This window comes from Cibotium barometz, chromosome 9 (assembly GCF_041138505.1).
Source record: "Cibotium barometz isolate CiBa-2024 chromosome 9, ASM4113850v1, whole genome shotgun sequence".
Taxonomy (NCBI): Eukaryota; Viridiplantae; Streptophyta; class Polypodiopsida; order Cyatheales; family Cibotiaceae; genus Cibotium; species Cibotium barometz.
Genome location: NC_141054.1, coordinates 2,794,068 through 2,816,552, shown reverse-complemented (window position 1 = coordinate 2,816,552; position 22,485 = coordinate 2,794,068). Strand labels below are relative to the sequence as shown.

General features: G+C 45.0%; 1 protein-coding gene across 1 annotated transcript in view; it reads left to right on the top strand.

The window, feature by feature from the left end:
• Positions 1-668: 668 nt before the first annotated feature.
• The window catches only part of LOC147635162 (protein ANTAGONIST OF LIKE HETEROCHROMATIN PROTEIN 1-like), a 36,411-nt gene continuing 14,594 nt past the window's right edge, over positions 669-22,485 (top strand). The window contains exon 1 of the mRNA XM_086802346.1: positions 669-1,117. Coding sequence (XP_086658472.1) covers positions 967-1,117 — 151 coding nt within the window. The 5' untranslated portion in view covers positions 669-966. The remainder of the gene's footprint in view (positions 1,118-22,485) is intronic.

Here is a 22,485-nt window from a genome sequence, read left to right as displayed (position 1 = left end):
ACCAGAGTGGCATCTGGTAGAGGGGTTAGGCACTTGAGAATGTGTGGCTCGATGAGGCTGTGGGTATGTCATCCATGGCTAGTGGGGCGTCCTCTCGAGGTCGGAAGAACTGAGAGAGAGAGAGAGAGAGAGAGAGAGAGAGAGAGAGAGAGAGAGAGAGAGAGAGAGGTGGATGAACAAGTAGAATATAAAGAGTGAGGTAGCTTTTTGTAGAGGCTTCTATAAAAGAAAAGCCTTTAAAAATATATATCTATTTATATTGGATGAACAGGTAGACAAAGAAGGGAAGGGGGACGGGTTGAATATGTAGCCTTTTGCAGAGGCAAAAGCCTTTAAAAATATATATCTACTTCATCTTCCCCTCTCTCTCTCTCTCTCATGTAATAGGACATTGAAATATGTCAGCTAGCTACTTGGGAACACATCTTAGATGATAGCTAGCTACCTGGGAACACATCTTAGATGATTTTACATTGACCCGCTCGATTTTGCAGCTAGCTACCTGGGATAGAGGGTAAAACACATCTTAGATTATTTTACATTGACCCGCTCGATTTTGCAGTTAGACCGGCAACACTACTTGTACTTGTGTTTCAGCTTTTAAAGGATGCCTCTTATCGGTTTAGGCAAGTAGGCATGACATGCCCGGCCTTTTGCTTTTTGAGCACGATGGACTTTTTTTCCAAAAGAAATTGGGTTCATTTTCTCCGAAATTCTCTCTCTTCGGCGATTGCAAAAGATAGAGAGAGAGAGAGAGAGACATCTTTTTAACGGGGGCAAAAGAGAGAGAGAGAGACACGATTATACTGTATATTACAGCAGAGACTCGGGAGAAAGAGAGCCGTCTCTTCGTGCTTTCAGAGGACGCGGTAACATAAAGTTCACATTTTATTTTGAGAGAGAAAGAAAACCCACAATATATATATATATATATATCTATCAAATAAAGGCCAGTTCCAGGCTATAATGGCTCCATGGAAGGAATCACTCGGAAGGAAGAGGAAGAGGGACAAGCTGGACGGCTCCTTAGACTTCCCAGAAACCCCTTCCCAGCGGTTGGGCGAATCAGACTGGTGGCATGACCTGGTGGAGAGGCTCTCTTCCACATTAGATGAAGGTTAGCTCATCAAACGAACATTATTATCCGTTTTTTATTTGATGTGTTTAACATACGATTGTTAGGTTTTAGCTTGTAATTTGATACTCTTGATTGAGAGAGCTGACCATAACGGGAACAGGGATAGGTGGGCAGTCGGCCAATGTATACCCACCCACCACCTTCCTGGTTGCTTATTTAGTCTGCGTTGCCTGGAGCACACATTGGCCCAGTTATTCATGTCGTGTTGCTTGCCTATCTGGTTCTAAGATAGGCAAGCACCTGGTTTTGCAAGGGTTTTGGCCACTCGGTGTCCTCGTCAGTTTATCCATAGTAAACAGGCCCAGTTTGCACTTGCTTATGTCAGTGAATGGACCTCAGTGTATGATATGAGGTAAAGAGTTGTTGCTCAGGGGAGTCTTTAGAGTACCTCTATGCCCTAGGATGCAAAGTTGTCAACTTGCATAGTCTACAGGGTGGACAAACTTATTTGCACACCACAATCACCTTTTTGTTGATAAAGTTGGAGTTATTTTCATGTTCTGCATGTACCTACGATGAATGCTAGAGGTGAGCCGTGGCTATTAGGACTTGAGAATTGATTGCTGTGAGGCCATCTCGAAGGAGTTCGTCCCTGTGGATTATCAGCATGATTTGAAGAGCCTATGGGAACGCTTTGCTTAGAAGCATGGCGAATTGATAACTGACTACCTTGCCCAATTTTGGAAGCTTCCACGCGTGCTCGCAAGGATTGTCTTGCGGTTGGAGCAGGTTGAGTTTTTTGTGTATGGTTTGAAACTTTCCTTGTACACCTGTTCGTGCACATTGCCCCCATAACAAGAGAGTCTCTAGTATAGGGCTGATGGAGCATTGATCTAAAGTAGGTGTTTGGGCTGAGGTCGGAGATTAACATTTCAGTATCATTTTGTACTTAGAGGAGAGTATGGTTGTAAGAGCCAGCTGAAGGATCACCTGATACACAAGCTAAACACACAAGGTTAGAACAACATAGAGGGGTGCAGGCGAACTCACTTCCCAACCGTAGATTCCATCCAGAATCTCCCCCGAGCCAAGGGCTAAAGTTCCACTTCCCATAGGCCAAGCCAGTTAGCCCTGGCATCCCATACCACCAGAGCTTGTTCCAAGGGACTCTCCGGCAAGATTGCTTTTGTGAACCGCCATGTCCATGGTAGGAGTAGACTACTCTAGTCCAGGCATAGACCGACTGTCAAGTTTAATAGCATATGACCTCAATAACCTATAAGTCACTTATATAGAGACTACTGCTGCCATAATTAACCATCTAGTCATAAATAGCCAGTAACCATTGATTGTCAATAATAATGAACCTATCCACTTGTAACCTGCGTAAGCCTTCCCCTTATCTTAGGGCTCCCCAACCTTGCCCAAATCAGGACCTAATCTTGAGGATTAGCATTAGGTACATAGCAACTGTTGTATCACACTTTCTTGTACATAAATATATAGTACTTTAATCTTGAGGATTAGTGTTAGGTACATGTTGTATCACACTTTCTTGTACATAAATATATAGTACTTTAGGTAGTTGATTCTACTGCCCTTCTTTCTTTGTTATTCACTTGCACATTAGACACAAGTCTACCACAACAAAGGTATCTTGCTTCAATGCATGTACTCTTTCTCTGGTAGCATACGTACCATTTCTTGGTGGTTCGGCGCTGTTTTGTTGGTGGGTTGATATGTGGGATTCCATCTCCTCAATCAATTTGGTGTACCCTTCTATTGGACTAGTCTAGCTTAACCTTCTTGATTGTTATGGTGTACCCTTCTTCTTGATCGGTTTGGCGTATCCTTCTTCTTGATTGGTTTGGTGTATCCTTCTTCTAGATCGGTTTGGTGTACCCTTTTTCTTGATGGGTTTGGCCTACTCTTCTTGTAGAACACTTGTGCTTATTTACTAGGGTTTTCAGAGATCGTTTGAGTTCCCCATAGTGGGAGTGGTCAAGTTTTTCCCAGACCACAATAAAACCATCCACTATGTGTGTGGGAGATGTTTCCGGTTGCTCTTGGAGGCTATAAACAAACCGTCCTTGGAGGGATAGGATTCACAATGAAATGGGAGTGCAATTGGCTTGTGAAAACCAATCACACAAGCAAAATTTTTTTCCCTCTTTTTTTTTTCTTGGTTGAATCTCTTCACCAAAAGGCAAAGCTCTGATACCACTGTAACATGCTTACAGATAGGATTTTACTTCGATAAGGAATATTCAGCACCTTGGTTCTTGAGGATTGCACAATGTAGCGGACAGAGAGAGAGAAAGAAAGAAAGAAAGAAAGAAAGTTGTATTAGCGTCTACTAGAGGCCGAATTCAACCTATGAGACAAATCAATGTACAATTGTCAATGTCTTCTGGATGTCCAGAAAAAAAGGACAAAATGAACATGAAATAAAGTATGAAAGTACTGAGCTAGTGGGGGGTGTGATGGATGGAGCACTACTGCTAGAGGCTCAGTATGCAACCTATATGCGTAGGGTATACAAGAATGCAATGCAGATTTGTCTAGCTCCAACCAGTACCATAATGGGGGTGTAATATGTGATACATAAGCGATGGCCAGGCAAAAATACCTCGGAGCATGATATCCGGGTGTGAGTGTCAGTGAGCTAGCCGCTCCTGGATATGGTGTTGATGTCGAGCCTGTATTTCTGTGATCTCCCTTTGATGTAGTCTGGGAGTCTGGTAGCCTGGTGCTCTCGGTCTCCGTTTGGCTCGGAGGTCTGCAGCGCGCTGAAGTTTAACCCCCTCCTGTGTCAGGGTAGGCACTGGGATATATCTCTGGAAGAAATCAGTGAGTTGGAGCTGTCACCCACCTCTCCCTGTGGTATGAGTCCGTATCAGTGTCTCTCTGTGGCGCTGTGTCTCTAACAAGAACTGGCCAAATCTTTGCTGGTTTGCGGACTCCATGATCTGGCGGAGTGAGGGATGTTCACTGAAGATAGTGGTGTATCTCTCTAATGACACTATATGCTGTGCATCTGCATACATAATGTTCCTCACTCTCAACCTCCTCCTGGCATAGTCTGCATATCCTGTCTGCTCTAGGGATCCGTGCTGCCCTACTTGCCTCAATCTCAAGCTAGTGTGATGACACTCTGAGTTGGCCAATCGCCACTCGGGCATTGTGAGGCATGTACACATCCATGTATCGAGGTCTTTGTATAAATCCATCCGCCTGTCTCTCTAGCATGGCCAGAGTTGCATACCCTCGTGTGAGTCTTATCCCCTGGCTGCCTGTGCCATAGTAAATGTTCCTGGCGGAGTCGTAAATGTAATCCCCAGGTACACATATGAGTTACCACCTCTACCTGTCCTCTTGCTAGTGTGAAGATGGCCTGTCGTCGAACCGGCCCTGAGGTGTGGAAATCCCAAGGTTCACTGTAAGTCCCCTCTGTGTGCAGAAGTCATCCAATGCATGGAGATGGTGCTGTAGTCCCATCCGCGACTCAGAGACCATAATAATATCATCTGCATATAGCATAATGTGGACTGTGGTACCTGAGATGTCTACCCCGTCCCCACCACCGTGACCAATGAAGTCAACCACCTCATCGATGTATAGCCCAAATAGTGTAGGAGAGAGTGAGAATATTTTATCACCCAAGGAGAATAATATCATGTACAATTTTTGAGGGCCTTACTCTCCCCACGGGAGATGCCGGATTATCCATATACAAATGCCATAACACAGCCCAACACAAGGCAACCAAGCCGGAACACAGGCTGTCGAAATGCCGAGCCACCAATATAAACCATATACCTCCGTGTGGGTACTGATTCTTCCCCAAAAACCACGGGCCCTCATGCAATAGAGCAAGTAAAACTCTCCATTCAGCTGGTACAACAAGTACAATGGCCAGTACAATAGGTACAATGGTTGGTACAGGAGGTATAGTGGTTGGTACAGTAAGTACAAGGGCTGGTACAGCTGGTACAGCGGCTGGTACAGCAGGTACAATGGATGACAATGGCTGGAAATCATAATAAAATGATTAAATACCCTTGCTGTTAGTATTTCTTCGCGATGGAAGCCTCCAAAACAGTCCCCAACAGCTGGTATACTTCATGGGCAGCCTTCAAGAGAGAAAAAGACAGTAGCCATCATTAGGGCAGCCTGTAACGGCAAAGATTGCTTATTTTTCTGATTTACTGAAACCCTCTTCTAGGTGTTGAGGACAGGGAACTACATCTTGGAGAAATCTTCTTCCTCTCCTTTCAATTTCCCACCCTCCCTCCCTTTCTTCTTGCTGTGCACAGCCTGAGAGGAGGACTTGTTAATTTTTTTTTCAGCCCCTTTTCTTCAGAGAAGGTTTCTTGTCAGAGGATGTGGCTTCACGAGATTTCTCTACTGCTGCTCCTCCTCCTTTTGATTCTCCAGCACCATCATAGCTTGGATCCCCTGCTCTCGCCGCTCCACAGGTGGTTCCTATTCCCAATTTTTCCTCTCTGAGTTTCTCTCATCCAGGTCTTACTCCCACCCCTACGCACATACCATCCTACAATCCTCCCCAAGTCAGTGACTCCATGAAGCTTACCGCAACCAACTATCATACTTGGTCTTTTTACACTTAGTTGTTGCTGGAAGGAGCCGGTGTGTGGATGGCTATCTCCACACCTCACTTGGTGGACCCTGCTTTGAGAAGCATATTGGATGCTCGGGCTCGTCTTATCATCATCCATTGCATGACTCCATCCATACAGGCATAATTTGTCTCCTCCCGGAGTAATGCTCATCAGATGTGGACAGAGATCCAGAGGAGGTATGGGAGAGTTTCGGCAGTGAAGATTGCCAAATTGGAGTCAGATCTAGAGAAGCTTACCATCACTGAGTCAGATAACCTGATCGAGAAGATTGGAGAGTTTTCCCGTATCAAGTTGCAACTTGAGGAGTACGGGATCACCATCAACAATCCCATCCATAAACTTCTTGGTAAGTTGCCTGCTTCCTTTGATTCTTTGAGGGATAATATTTATTTCCGTGATCCTCTCCCCCCTTTTGAAGAGGTCACGAGTTATCTCCACGACAAGTGCATGCTCCGCGGAAAAGGCAAGTCAAGGGCAAGGGCAGAGGCAAAGGTGGAAAAGGGAACTTTAACAACAATAGCAACAACAACAAAAACAAAGGCAAAGACAAGGGTAAACAGGATTCTAAGGAATCCAAGGACAAAAGCAATGAATGTGATTATTGTGGCAGGACAGGTCATACTGAGGCTCGCTGCTTTGCTCGTTGTGATGATTCTCGAGCAGCAAAAGCCAAGTATAAAGCCGAGGATGCTTCTAAAGCATCTAACAGGACAACACCACAGATAAAGGCAAAGTTTCAGAGGAGGGATCAGGAGGGATCTACCAAAGTTGCATACATGGCAATCATAGATTCATCCACTTCTATAAAAGATTCATTCCTCGTGATCATAGATATGACTTCTTCTGAAGAGGTTAGTGTCACACCTGAAGCGGTGGAATGGGTTGGTGATAGTGGTGGTTCTGCCCACATTACCACTCAGGCCCATATCTTGGAGGACTACCAGACTATCTCTTCTTCAGTTCGTATCGGTGACAACTCTTCGCTTCTTGTCACCGGTGGTAATGTTTCTTTGGGTTCCTCTGCCACCTTACATGATGTTCTGCATGATGAATTTCCAAAAATCTGTTTTCAGTATACAAAGCTTCTCAGAAGGGACTTGGTGTGTACTTTGATGATGAGGTCATCGAAGTAATCGACAGGAAGACTCTGTCGGTTGTTGTTGATGGAGTCCATGATGGGGGTCTCTACAAGATTACCAATTTTTCTTCCCAGATCCCTCACACTGATTCTCATATTCATCAGTTTTTCTCACCCATGTTGGCTTTGGTTTCTAAGGCAGATACTTCTTTGTGGCATTCTCGCTTTAGTCATGTACCCATTGCTACCTTACAGAAGTTCCATTCTAAGCAGGTTGTTAGTGGACTACCTCAGCTCAGGTCTCTCTCACACATTTGCTCATCTTGCATGATGGGCAAGCATCATCGAGATGCATTTCCAGAGGAGGCCACTCATCGAGAAACCCGAAGACTGGAGCTTATACATGTAGATCTTGCAAGATCTATGGAGGTTGAGTGCCTTGGCAGGGCTCGATATTTTCTTCTTCTTGTGGATGATTTCACTTGCAAAGTCTGGGTATGTTTTATGGCTCGCAAGTGTGATGCTTTTGCCAGTTTCAGGACTTGAATCGCAATGGTGGAAAATCACTTTGGGAGTAGAGCTTCATTCCTCCGGACTGATAATGGTGGCAAGTTTGTACCATTTGATGACTTCCTTACTTCGAAGGGCACTCACCGACAGACTACAGTTCCTTACACTCCTCAACAGAATGGAGTTGTGGAACGAAAGTACTGGACCGTCAAAGAGATGGCTCGTGCTTTGTTGCATCATGCAGGTCTCCCTCTTGCTTTCTGGGGTGAAGCCGTGGCTACCTCAGTTTATCTCATTAACCGCTCTCTCCCAAAAGCGGTTGAGGGGATGATTCCGGAGGAGGCCTTTACAGGACACAAGCCTTTTGTATCTCATCTTCGTGTTTTCTGCTGTGTTGCTTATGTGCATGTCCTAGATAAGAAAAGGACCACACTTGCCCCGAAGTCAAAGAGGATGATCTTCACAGGCTACAGTATGAGATCCAAAGGGTACCGCTTTTGGGATCCGGAGGTTGATGACATCATCATTTCCCGTGATGCTCGATTTGATGAGAGCTTGTTTGGCATTGATTCCTCTCCACTTGATGCATCTTCTGACTTTCTGGATGATCCATTCTCGACAGATGCTAGTGATCTTTTACCTCTTCCACGTCCAGCTCCTCCTCCTCCCCCTGCTGCAACCCCGGTGCCAGCTGCTCCTTTACAATCACCCGTTCCAGTTGCATTAGCTTTTGCAGCTCCCAGTCCCTTTACGAGTCCTGCTTTGACTCCGAGATTACCCTCACCAGTGCTTACCTCATCACCACCCTCAGTAGCATCGGATGAGTCCTCTACTGTAGCTGGATCGTCTTCTTCACGCTTTGAGAGGAAGGCTGGCCTACCTTGGTGGGTTCAGCAACTCTTTAGAGATTCTGGTCTCACTGATGCAGAGCTTCTAACCAGATCTCTACCACCACCCTTGGCCCTCGCCGTTCATCTCGGGCTTCCACATCTCATCACACAGTGAATTATGCTCTCATGAGTTCTCTCTAGGAGATTGATGAGCCTGAGAGTCCAGAGGAGGCTCTTTCACAGCCGTAGTGGTGGCAAGCCATGGAAGCAGAGATGGCCTCTATTGAGAGGAATAACACTTGGTCTTTGGTAGCACGGCCTTTACATCGTCGTGTTATTGTGTGAAATGGATTTTCAAAGTCAAGTTTCATGCAGATGGTACTTTGGACGAGTACAAAGCCCGCCTTGTTGCACGAGGATATGCTCAGAAGGCAGGCGAAGACTTTGATTAGACATTTGCTCCTATAGCCAGGTATACCACCATCAGGATTGTTTTGGCTTTGGCTGCACACTTCAGATGGCCCATGTTCCAGATGGATGTCAAATCCGCTTTTTTGAATGGAGATTTAGAGGAAATCCTATCTTCTCTCCTCTACTAAGGCACTCTAGATTCATCAGATTCTGGAGCATTTGTGCTGTGCCGACACTTCCCCGGTTACTATTTTCTCGGATTCTCGGAGTGCTATTGCTCTAGCACAGAATCCTGTGATATGGGGAAGATCCAAGCATATTGAAGTGCATTATCATTTTGTACGCGACTGGATCGAGTTGGGCCTTCTTTGTCTGGCCTACTGTTCTACCAAGGACAATGTGGCTAATCTCTTCACCAAACCACTTCCGAGAGCTACTATGGAGGTGTTACTTCAGCATGCTGGTATTGGACCGCCCCTCTGGCGCTGAAGAGGAGGTGTTGGATTATATCATCTCCAGAGGGTCTACATGACCTTTTTCGTGCTTGTATTGGCCATTTATGAGGCCCTGCATTGGCATATCTTAGCAGAGATTATTCAGCATTTTTCTACCATTTTTTTCTGGTAATTTTGGGCATTTTATGTAGCATTTTATGCTACTGCCATGCTGTCGGCCTGCTATAGCTGGCTGACCAGTATCCTGGGGGAGTATATAAGGGCTGGCTCCCTTTCCCTGTCGGCCTGCTATAGCTGGCTGACCTGCATCCTGGGGGAGTATATAAGGGCTGGCTCCCTTTCCCCCAATTCACCTCATTTTTCAGCATTCAGTTGAGGTCATTAGCAGCTGCTACCGCTTCTCACCATTGTACAGCACCTACGGGCTTCCCTCGTGCTTAGATTTCAGCAATAAACATCAGTTTCCAGCATTTATAGGTCTTGTACCTGGGCCTACATCTGTGTTCTATATTTGCTTCACTTTCTTTCAATTGTGACGTGCATCCATGCCTGTGGTACATGGTGACAAACTGGCTCATCAACAGTGCAAGAATCATGTACAGAAGTAGTACCTTTTAGGATTTATTTGTCGTATGCCGTGACCCCGTTGTGAGACCAGTTCGGGACATGTGAGGCACGAGCTATGTAGGTCAGTCTCCCAACCTTAGAGTGTCAGGTCAGTCCTCTTAACCCACTGTGGAGATTTCAGCAAGTCATCATCATATAGGGCATGTAGATGTCAACCATAGCAATAGATGCATGTAGGGCATATAAGTACATTACATATAGAAAGGGGCCAGTCGCAAGGCAGCCCCAAGAGGTGGCTATCCTTGCAAGGGGTAGCCAACCCCTTGCCATGCCAACAAGATCATGTCGCCCAGGTCCTTTGACTTGGGGCTCTAGTCGGCTAGGCCAATGTAGACTTGGGTTCAGTCGGCCAGATCTGGTAGCCACCCGACTAGCTATAGGCGGTCGACTAGCATCTTATGCTAGTCGTGATCAATTGCTGCAGTCGACTAACATTTAATGTCAGTCGTGGACACTTTCTGCCAGCTGACAGACTTTAAGGGGCAGCCGATTGGGCACCCTTGAGCATATAAAAAGGCAAGGCATATTCAGTCCATAAATCATGAGATATAAACCATAGCTTATCATTAGAAGTAAAGCATGTGTGCCTAGGCTTGTGCCTGTGCATACTTACAGCCATACTTGTGCTCTTAGCCCAAGGCAAAGAAGCTCAATCTCTTCAGGAGTTTTCAGCACACCTTCCCTCAGTCTTGAGCCGGTGTATTTCTCTCGAAGATAGCTTCAAAGTCGCCTAAAGCTTATGCACAGTTCTGTCCACCGTTTGGTCTCTTTGTCCTTGCGTTTGGCGGTCAGTCAGTCAATTTGTCCGCTCAGTCTTGTGGATATAGTTCAGCTTCTATAGAGTTCTCCAGAAGAAGAAATAAAGTGAATACTCCTGCTTGCAGGGGTGGTCCTTCAGTGGGTAATTCGAGACCCCATCTGGTGTCATCTCTACTACATCTGTTTCAGATTCATGTATGTTGTTTTAAAGGATTGCTAAAGACTCACTAAACTCAGGTTTAAAGAAAGGCTTCGTTGTTTCTCACGGTCCTAGCTCGGCGTGTGTTACATTGGTACTAGAGCTTGGGACGTGATTTAACCAGGCAACCTAGGGTGAGGGCATCTTGTGGATGGTAAAGCTGAGATCGGGAAAAACCACTTACCCATCCACAATGGCATCAAGCTCTGAAGACATCACTAAAGAAGAAGACCCATTCGAAGAAACATTTCCGCAAAAAGAAGACGAAGACAACCAAAAGCTAAAGGAGAAAATACGGCTACTCCAGATTTAACTCGAAAGAGTGCAGATGGAAAAAAAATTGGCAGACTTACAGGCAATCTTGGCCGAGCAGGAGACACCTAAATAACAAAGTTCCTCAATGGAACAATGGCGTCGATGGATGATTGAAAAGGAAGAGCGAGACCGTGAAGCAAGACTGGCCGAACAACTGGCCAAGAAAGCCAAGCGCAAGGCCAAAGAGGAGCGATTGCGAGCGGAGCTCGAAGCGAAGGCAAACCACGAGCATAGGCCCGAGAAGACTTGAGGAACCAGTTCCAATAGACACTCTGGACTCTGGTAACTTCTTTCCACCCTGCTCAATCCTCCACAACTCCAGCCATAGCCTCGACAACAGTTATTCGTGCCTCACCGAACTTCACCAGGTACGACGGCAAGTGCAACCATTCGGTTGTGACTCAGTTTATTCACCAGTTTGTTGCCCACTTTCCTCTTTCAAAAATCACAGAAACCCAAGACAAAGTCCATCTGGCACTTCCACACCTCATCGGTAATGCAGTCACTTGGTGGCAACATTGGTCTCGTTTGCACATAGATCCTTACAGCGGCTTACCGGACTATGATTGGGACACCTTTGTGTCCGATTTGAAAACCAGGTTTCTACCTCTGGAGTACATGACAAATCTAGAAGATGAGTTCTACAAACTCACCCAAAACGGTTCCCCTGTGCTCACTTACTCCAACAAGGTGATCACATCGGCTCAACAGTTGGGGAAGTCCGAAGAGGAGAAGCTCAAGTAGTTCATTTGGGGATTGGATCCACACATTCGGTTCCCCGTTCGAAATTTTGAACCTCAAGACATATGACAGGGCTTTGACTCTTGCATAGAATCATGAGATGATGCTCAATGGAGGCAAAGCCCAAGACTGCTCCAGTCACACCAGCAGTCAGGTAAGGTGTAACCATTTGGTCCTCCATGCTCTTTTCACATGATAGAACTCATGCACGGACACATGGACAGGATGATGGACATAGGGAAACATGGTTCCTAAAGTTGGAATTGGAAAAAAGCACTCGTCTGGGTCAAACAGCAAGAAAAAGTAAAAGTCAAACTTTCTTGACCAAAAAGCTGAGGGCACCGTTGGAAAGACGGCATCAAACTGAGTCAAAAAGCTAAAAGCCGCTTTTGCAAAAAGTTGCTCCAGGGCCAAAAAGCAAGGCCTTGAAGATTCTAAAAGCATGAATCAAGAACTTTGAAAGCAAAAGCAAGGAGGCAAAGCAAAAGCAAGATAATAAAACAAAAGCTAGGTATAAAGGCAAAAGCAAAGCATGGTCCCTCAAGTATTTAAAAGGAGTTAGTGCAGCGCCAGACGAAAGGGCAAGGAGGCAGCGCAGTTGTGGGCAGAGGCAGTGCAACTGGCGGGCGGCGGCGCTCTGCTGCCTGCTGACGAAGGCGGCGCCATACACAGTGCAGCACAGTAGCAAAGTAAAGGTGCTGTAGATGGCGGTTGTCGTGCAGAGATAGCTCTCAGTTGGAGGCAGCAGGGTGGCGCAGGCAAAGGTAGCGCACAAAGGGAGGAGCAACAATGGATACAGGCGTTCCAGAGGTGGCCGCCAGTAGAGAGGAGGTACTTAGGTGATGAAGAAGATGATGAGGATAAGTCTCTTCTCCAAGTTCTCCAAGAGTTCTTCTATGATCCACCAAGACTTGTACTTAGCTTGTGCGCCTGCGCCATCAAAGGTCGCTTGGTGTCCGTTCAGCAAACAACCACCTGGCTGCGCCGCCTCCCTATCTTCTACAGCTACCTGTGCTATTGATTTAGAAGCCGCCACTGTCTGCACTCTGCCCTGTGCACAGCTTGCAACCCCCGCTTCAACCTTGAGCACCGCCTGTGCACTGCTCTTTGCCTAGTAAGCAACACTTCCGCCTTTGACAAGAGCACAACCGCCTTGTGCCAACTTTGTTTGCAGCAACCCTCTCCACAAGTGTGTTCCTCTTGAACATCGCCACCCTCTATAGACTTCCAAGAAGGAGGGGAGTTATCTCGTGGAGACACTTTCTAAATATTTTGGTGTGAGCACTTCTGAGATTACCTTGTCCGGATTGGATTGAGAACAAAGAACTTTTGTGGATATTTGGGAACATCAAACATTGGATTTCAGTACTAACTAGCCCGGTGTAAGTCTCTTGTGGGTCATCCTTGTGGTGAGCTCAGCATCAGTTATCTTGTGCCTCGACATCGACCTCAGCCCGATCTCGACATCAACACCTGCGTTTGATATTGTATTCATTTGTTGTATTGGTCTTGGCTTGGAAAAGCTTGTGGATTGTTCCTGAAATAAATTCCTGAAGAGGGGGCGGGGCTTGTTCCCTGCTGAGCATGGTGTACCGTGTGAAAACCCCTATTCCCATCTCTCTCTCTCTCTCTCTCTCTCTCTCTATCTATCTTTCTCTCTTGTACACGTGGTTGCATCTGTCACTGCACGCTCCGTTGGGCTTACAATGGTATCAGAGCAGGATTTCTCTTGAAGAAATCTTTTCTGGGGTGACAGAACCATGTCGAGAGTTGACGGAGACCAAGGGCCTCAAGAAGGGAACAACTTTGAAGACAACCCAGGACATCCAGAAGAGATCCAAGGCCGCCAATCTGTCTCTCATGAGATGGCAGTCATGACATCAGCTGAATATCGAGAATTTCAAGAGTTCAAAAGGTATCTTCAAGATGAAGAGTTCTTAGCTTGGAGAGCCAAGAAGGAACAAGACTACAGAAGAGCCTAGATTGTCAAAGACTTTATCAAAGACCAGACCACCGAAGCTGAAGGTGTGGAAGCCGCTAAAGCCTACTTACGAGGTAAAGGGGTTTCCTATAGAGAAGAACCCAAAGCCACTCGATCCATCATTCATGGAGGACAGAGAGAAGCTACTCCTAGACCCGCTCTATCAGATGAAGCCTCTTCTAGCCAAGCAAAAGAGAAGAAGGCAAAGGAGCCTTCAACCGGCAAAGCAGACTTCAAGCCATGAGAGAAAAGCGTAAAATTTGATACCTTTTATGGAAAGTGGGACACTCAGACAACCCTATCCTTCATCAAACAGTTTGACGCCGCCATTGGAGGAGAGGACTTCTCCGAAAAGTCCAAACTCCGCATGGTCCGTATGCACTTGAAAGATGGTGCAAGAAGGGACCGAACCTACCTCATGGGCTGATTTCAAAACCATGTTCAACAAGGAGTTTCTTTCCGCTACCTTTGAGGCAGATGTACAAAAGGAATGGGATGAGGTAAAGCAAAAAGCGGGAGAAAGTGTGGCAACATATCTTAATAACTTTTTAGCGGCCAGCCGTCTCATTGAAGTTTACCTCATATATTCCTATTCCACCATTGATGGAAATGCAAAAGTTTGTAAATGGATTGCAACCAAAGCTTTATCAAGCAATCTATATGATGGGACCAAAAACCTTGGAAGAAGCCCAAGACAAAGCCTTGCAAGCCGAAGCTCTATATATGCCTTGGATGGTGGGCAAATCAAAGAATGAGAATCGAGACACGTCCCAAAAGAAGAAATCAAAAGGGGGATCTCAAGCAAGGAATGAGCCACAAGAAAAGAACAAAAATGAGGAAAAACCCCCATTGTATCAAAAGAAGCTATCCCGCAAGCAACTCGAGGATTATGTCAAAGAAGGTAAATGTTTCCAATGTGGAAAGAAAGGACTTATGGCTGCAAAATGTCATGATAAATCAAGCCAAGAAGCCAAACCGCCCCAAAGTAATGCACTACCTAAAGAACTTCAACATCAAGATGATACTCCATCGGAGAAGAGGCAACTCTTCAAAGCTTGGGGCAAAGTGGAAAACCAACCAGTACTTATCCACTTCGATAGTGGTGCTACCCACCACTACATCCATCCACGAGTGGTTGAAGCCATGAACCTCCCTCCGGAAAGGTTCGGAACTCCTATTATAGCAGGTGCCGCTTTTGAAGGAGTGTCAACCAAGGTGACTCCTATTTTGGGAAAGCTCCGCTTACAGATTGGAGACTATGTGGATCATGAGAACTTTGTGCTTGGCAAAGTTGGACATTGTAATGTGATTTTGGGTATGCCATGGCATAAGAAGATAGATCCGGCCATTGATTGGGCTGGAAATAAGATTAGGTTTCCTTTTAAAGGCAAGAATGTAACTTTTGATGTAGGAGTTGAGGGGAATTCCATTCCACTCATTAGTCATGTACAAGCTCCTAAAGCAATAAAGCAATCTATTTCCTTGTACTTGATATATGTAAGAGATCCAAAGGAATCTGAGGGTGATGAGTCACTCTCGACTCTTGATCATGAAAGGAAAGATTTTCTAAAGAAGTATGAGGATTGTTTTGCAGATACTCTTCTAGGAGAGCTATCTCCAAAGAGACCGGAAGATCAGAAGATTGATATCATGCTAGGAAATTCACCTAATAGACCTCCTTATCGAGTGAGTCAGGCTCAACAAGAGGAGATTATCAAGCGAGTGACAGAGCTTTTGGAAAAGGGTTTGATTTGACCTAGCTCATCACCTTTTTGCTCCCCAGTTTTATTGGTTCATAAAAAGGATGGTTCTTGGCGTATGTGCATTGATTACAAGGCTCTTAATAAGATCACTGTAAAGAACATGTTTTCTATTCCTAGGATTGATGATATCTTGGATAAATTGGATGGACCATATCCAAGTGCTTTTGATGCTCTTCTTCATTCTTTGAATGCACAATAATATCATCAAAGAAAGTAGCTGCAAACTTTCTATGTGCTTGAAATATTCTTTCCATCATTAGGTTGAAGATAGTCGGGGTGGTAAGACCAAAAAGCATCACCAAATACTCAGAGAGTCCAAAGGTAGTCCTAAATGCGGTCTTGTGAATGTCCTCTGGAACAATCCTGACTTGATGGTATCCACTCTTCAAATCAATCCTACTGAAAATAGTGGCTATTTAAGGAATTGCGGAAGCACAAGCTGTATGTGAATGGCAAGAAGAGTGAGTTCTTTTTGTCAGAGATTCACTCCTTGGGCCATATAGTGTCAAAGGAAGGGGTCATAATGGATCTAGAAAAGGTCAAGGCTATTGTGGAATGGCTAGAGTTGACTAGTGTGCATGCAGTTCGAAGTTTCCTTGGCTTATGCTCTTATTACAGGAAGTTCATCAAGTGGTTTGCTGTAGTAGCAAGTCCACTACATGATTTGACAAAGAAAGCCGTGGGACCAAAGCTGAAAAGAATCCTTTGAAGCACTAAAATTTTATGCTAGCAAAGGACCGGTATTGATCATTCCAGATTTGTCGAAGCCATTTGTGTTAGAATGTGATGCTTCAGGAGATTGCATTGGAGCAGTCTTGAACCAAGAAGGCCTATGAGAGTCAAAGACTTCAAGGAGCCGAAAAGACCGCACCCACTTATGAGAAAGAATTGATGGCTATCATACATGCCTTGAAGATTTGGAAGCATTATCTTATGGGTGTTGAGTTTGTTATCAAGATAGATCATCAAAGTCTTAGGTATTTTATGTCTCAACCTAAGCTATCAGAAAAGCATATAAGATGGGCTAGCTATTTGGCCCAATTTCATTTTCAGATTATGCATACTCATGGGAAAGACAACAAAGTAGTAGATGCTCTATCTCGAAGATCCATGACCCATGCAGTTTCCATTGGGATATCATTTAGACTTCACTATGATGAAAGATCTTTATGCTACAGATGAAGATTTCAAAGACATTTGGGACGGGTTGCATAATGGAGACTTGACTTCTTATGTCATCAAGGAAGGGTTTCTTATGATGCAAACCCATTTATGTGTGACCAAGGATTTGTGATCAAAAGTAATGGAAGAATGCCATGCCTCACCTTATATGGGACATAGGGATATCATGACAACAACTCAGGCTTTGGAAAGTTATTTCTTTTGGCCTAGTATGAGAAGGGATATTGAGCAATATGTTCGAGAATGTTTGGTTTGTCAGAAGGTCAAGTTTGATCGACAAAAACCCGCAGGATTGTTACAACCTTTGCCAATTCCCAACATTCCATGGGGAAGTATTGCCATGGACTTCATCTTTGGATTCCCAAAGTCAGCATTTGGAAATGATGGAATTGGGACTATTATTGACATGTTCAGTAAGCAAGCCCACTTCATTCCAGTGAAGAAGACCATCCGTGCAGATCATATGGCAAGATTGTTTATTCAGCAGATCTTCAAGCATCATGGATTACCCAAATCCATTGTAGGGGATAGAGATCCTCGGACTACCAGTTTCTTTTGGAGAGCACTTTTTGACATGGGGACAAAGCTGAATTTTTCTTTGGCTTATCATCCTCAAACAGATGGGCAAAGTGGGATTGCCAACCTCACTATATTGGATATGCTAAAGTGTTATGCTCTCGGAGCAAAGGATCAATGGGAGAAGTACTTGCCATTGGTCGAGTTTGCCTATAACAACACTGTTCACTCTTCGACAGGCAAAGCTCCTTTTGAGATTATCTATGGCAAACCGTTATTGCTGCCTATTTTGAACACCAAGGAAGAGATCTTCCATGTGGACGAGTTCGTTCGAGATTTGGATACGTCCTTTGCACAAGTTTGGAACGCTATTTAGATATCTCAAGCCAAGCAAAAGAAAGCTACAGACAAGCATAGAAGGAAGGTCACTTTTGAAGAAGGGGATTAGGTGTTATTGCGATTTGAAAAAGCAAGACTTAGAAAGTCAAAAGCTAAGGAGCTCAAGGAACCCAAGCTTCCCCCCCAGGTATTATGGACCTTTTCAGGTTACCAAGAAGATCAATGATGTATGTTATCGTTTGGACCTTCCAGATCATTGGAAGATACATAATGCCTTCCATGTCAGTTTATTGAAGCCATATACAGGACTATCCCCAGAGGAGCCTGTATTGGTGGATCCACCTGAAGTGGAAGAACAAGAAGAAATCTTACAGCCGGAACAGATTGTATACCATTCCGTGTGAAAAAAAGAGGAAAGACAGTGGTCATAAAAAAATTCCTCTTGAAGTGTAAGAACTATACGCCTATGGATGTGAAATGGATGCCAGAAGAGTACTTCAAGGACTACCCAGATATTCTTCGAGCTTATGATGCAGCAATTGGTCAAGATGTATTTGAAGTACAGGCTTGAAATGTCTTGTGATCAAGACAGATTTAAGAGGGAGGGATTATAGCCCTATCCCTCTTCATTGTATATATTTATACTGAAATGGAATTGATCATTATCTTGCTTATGTAATGGTCTTGTTGTCAGTTTATTGAAGCCATATACAGGACTACTCCGAGAGGAGCCGGTATTGGAGGATCCATCTGAAGTGGAAGAACAAGAAGAAATCTTACAGCTGGAACAGATTGTATACCATTCCGTGAGAAAAAGAGGAAAGACAGTGGTCAGAAAATTCCTCTTGAAGTTTAAGAACTATTAGCCTATGGATGCGAAATGGATGCCAGAAGAGTACTTCAATTCGAGCTTATGATGCAGCAGTTGGTCCATATGTATTTGAAGTATAGGCTTGAAATGTCTTATGATCAAGACAGATTTAAGAGGGAGGGATTGTAGCCCTAGCCCTCTTCATTGTATATATTTATACTGAAATGGAATTGATCATTATCTTGCTTATTTCTTGATTGGATATGCTCTAGTTTGGGTGGCAACGATGCCAGAAAGCCCAAGGAGCAAGATTTGTATATGGGAGGCAACGATGCCAAAAGACCCATTGGACGGCAACGATTCCAGATATTTTGGACTTCGTAGTCGGGTGGTCATTGCGACCAGACACTGGCTGCGCCGGCTCTCTATCTTCTACAGCTACCTGCGCTGCTGATTCAGATGCTGCCACTGTGTGCACTCTGCCCTGTGCACAGCCTGCAACCCCCACTTCAACCTTGAGCACCGCCTATGCACTGTTCTCTGCCTAGTAAGCAACGCTTCTGTCTTTGACAAGAGCACAACCGCCTTGTGCCAACTCTGTCTGTGATATGCAGCGGAAGTCTTTGTATTGGTTGATCCTGTCACACAATATGCTCACACCGTCTTCTGTATCTTGAGTTTCGTGAGTTTAGCAATCCACTTTAATTACTTCAAACTTTAAAGAGATGAGAGAGAGATAGATGAGAACTGTACACCAGATTGGGTCCCGAATTACCCACTGAAGGGCCCCCTATCCCGATAACGAGATAGTATTTGCTTTATTACTTTAGAGAGAATGACTTTGGACTGTAGATAAGCCAAACGCAAGATCTCGGAGGATCGGAGTATGGCTGATCTGTACACTGTTGTAGAAACACCTCAATGACTTGATCTCGAACCTATGCACTCTTCCCAAGGGCATGAGGAAGGGCTGCACACCTGAGGCTCAAAGAAGAAGAAGGTGGACTGTTCTACACACTGTTAGAATGCTGAAAACACATATGAATGCTGAGTTACCTTCACTAGATGACTGCTGAATGTGTTGATGATGCAGAGAATGCTGGACACTGATGCAAACAACTGTTTCAGGGCTGGAAACTGTTGTAAACTGTTGCTTCAAAGCTGGATTCTGCTGTGGACAGAAACGCTGAGGGCTGGAGAGGACTGTGGACTGAAACGCAGCAGCAACAGATGATTTCAGGGCTGGAAACTGTACGGCTGGAGCAAACGCAGCACTGCTGCTGTGCTGGACCAGAAAACGCAGGTATGTAGGCTGAATGCTGCTGGTTTTCAGGCGTGGAACTGAGCTGAGTCTGGGGCTGAACTATGGGCATGAACTGATGCTGAATTCAGGCTGATTAGAGACTGAGGACAAACACCTAGGGCTGGACTGAAGCTATGGTTCTCAAGGGCTGGAGAAGCAAGCTTATGGGCTCTAGGGTTGGATTAGTCTTGGGCTGAAAGCAAGAGAGAGGAGAGCTCTTAGCACAATGAAGACTGAATGAGCAAAAGAGGCTCTAGGCAAGCCTATTTATACTAACTGGAGGTTGGTCATTTAATAAACTTAATATTTATAAATGCCCAATAATGCAAATAATGATAAATAAATACTAATAAATATGGAAAAAATACCAGATAAATCCCAGTAAATTCCCTAAGGCTTTGGGGATGTTCTAAATGATGCACAGGCATATGTATGCATATTATGCAAGATGCAGAGTGCTTTCTGATGCAAACCCTAAGGCTTCTACTGACTCTACATGCATGAATGATTCTCTCCAAGTGGGTTAAGGGACTTGACTGACTGACTGACCCACTAAGGCTGAGGAATGACCTACGTAGCTCGTGCCTGACTTATCCTGGACTGAGGATGTACAATGGGGTCACGGCGTACGACAATTATCATCCTATTGGGTTCTAAAACTGTACAAATGTTGCACTTCTGATAATGAGCCATCTTGTCACCATGCACTGAGTGTAGAGTGCATGTGACATTCCCTCCTGATTAGCTTGGCGGCAGGTTCATGGCTTCCAAGTAGTCCGCCAATAACTGGGGGTACTCCTGGAAGAACTCCTCGTCGAGCCATACGGCTTCGTGGGTGCCTCGATCTCGGAACTTCGTATAGAACTGACGAATCCGTCGACCGGAACCATGCTTCCATCGATGAAGAAGGATTTGCTCAGGCTCAATAACTTCTGCCTCGTCTACCACGTCTGGCTGCTGTTCATCTGAAACATCAAACACTTCTGGACCAACATATGGTTTTAGCCAAGAAACATGGAAAACATCATGCATTGTCCAACTGGCAGGCAACTTTAACTTCATTGAGACATCACTTATCTTCTTAACTATTGGAAAAGGGCCAAAACTACGGAATGAAAGCTTGGGACAACGTTTGTCCACTTGTTTCAATCTCTGCTTCATGATACGCAAATAGACCCAATCCCCTTCCTTGAAGTGGACATCTCGTCTAGATTTATTTGCCTGTCTGCTATATGCTTCCTGAGCTTTGGTCAAGCGGTCTTTGACTGACTCAATGATCTCGGAAAATGCTTCCGTGGTTTTATTAGCCTCTAAAGATGGAGACACCATTCACGTCAAAAGAGAAGAAAAACGGCGACCAAAGGCTGCTTCATATGGAGTCCGTCCAACACTGGATGAATGAGTGTCGTTCAATATAGCTTGGACCAACGGAAGATAGTGCTCCCATTTGGACTGCTGGTCATGACAATATGACTTGAGGACATCAAAGGCCAATTGATTATAAATTTCTGTCTGGCCATCTGTCTGGGGATGGAATGCACTAGACAACTGCAACTTAGTTCCAAAGTTTTCAAATATTGCCCTCCAGAAATGCGAGGTAAACTTGGAATCTCTGTCTGATGTTATGGTGCTAGGCAAACCACAAATTGGATACCAATGCTTGAGAAACAGACGGGCTACGTCCTCGGCTGTGGCCGTATGCTTGCATGGGATGAGCATGCAGAACTTACTAAAACGATCCACAATGGTAAAACACTGAGTGTTACGGGATCCAGTGGATGCTGGTAGAGGCCCTACAAAGTCCATAGATATGTCGATAAAAGGTCCGTCGGGGATAGGCAAAGGTTGAAGTAAACCTGCCTTCTTTGTATGGGGAACCTTGACTTTTTGACAAATCTTACAGGCTTGTACATGTGCATAGACATCACGCCTCATCTTTGGCCAATAAAAGGACCGTTCTAATTTCTCGAGGGTACTGTTGATACCCCTATGTCCTCCAACTAAGGAGTCATGGGCATCATGGAGAAGAGCGGAACGCTTTTCTCGAGTAACACAGAGACGGTTCTTGTAGAACAACCAACCGTTCTGTACTGAATAGTGGCCAGGCTCAGAAGTGAGGGCCAAACTATACTGAGTACCAAACTCAGGGGAGTCGACATATTGGTCTTTCATACTATCTAAGTCCTTTCCCGTGATTTCGAGAATGGTAGCTTCTTGAACTGCCTGGATGCTGGACTTTCGACTGAGAGCATCTGCTACTGGGTTATGCTTACCAGGGATGTATTCAATCATACCTCCAAACTGTTGGAAGATTTGACTCCACCTGGCCTGTCGATCACTCCACTGGGCACTTGGCATAGTCTGAAGCCACTTAAGTGCTTGGTGGTCTGTTTTCACTGTGAAAGCCTGTCCATAAAGAAAAGGCTTCCAATGTTTGAGCACTGTGATCACACCCAAAAGCTCTTTGTCATATACTGAATAATTCTTTTCAGCGACATCCAACTTTCTGCTGTAATATGCCACGGGTCTATTGTCCTGCTGGAGGACTGCACCTATGGCTACATTGCTGGCATCGGTGATGACCTCGAAAGGTTCGTCCCATGATGCTAACTTTAATATAGGTGCTTCTGAGGCAGCTTTCTGGAGTGCACGGAATGCATCAAGTGCCTTACCTGTAACTGAGACTTTCTGCTTGCGAGTCTTCACCCCCTTGAGCAAGTCGGTCAGAGGTGCTGCAAGGTTGGAAAACTGATGGACATGTGTGCTATAGGCCTGACAAAGACATACGAATGAACGGATTTCTTGGGCGGTCTTAGGAATATCCCAATCTAAGATCTCTTGAACCTTTGAGGGGTCCAGTCTAATCCCATCGGAACCGATGATGTAGCCCAGATACTGAACTTCCTTAACACCAAAGATAGACTTTTTGGCATTTATGTAGAGC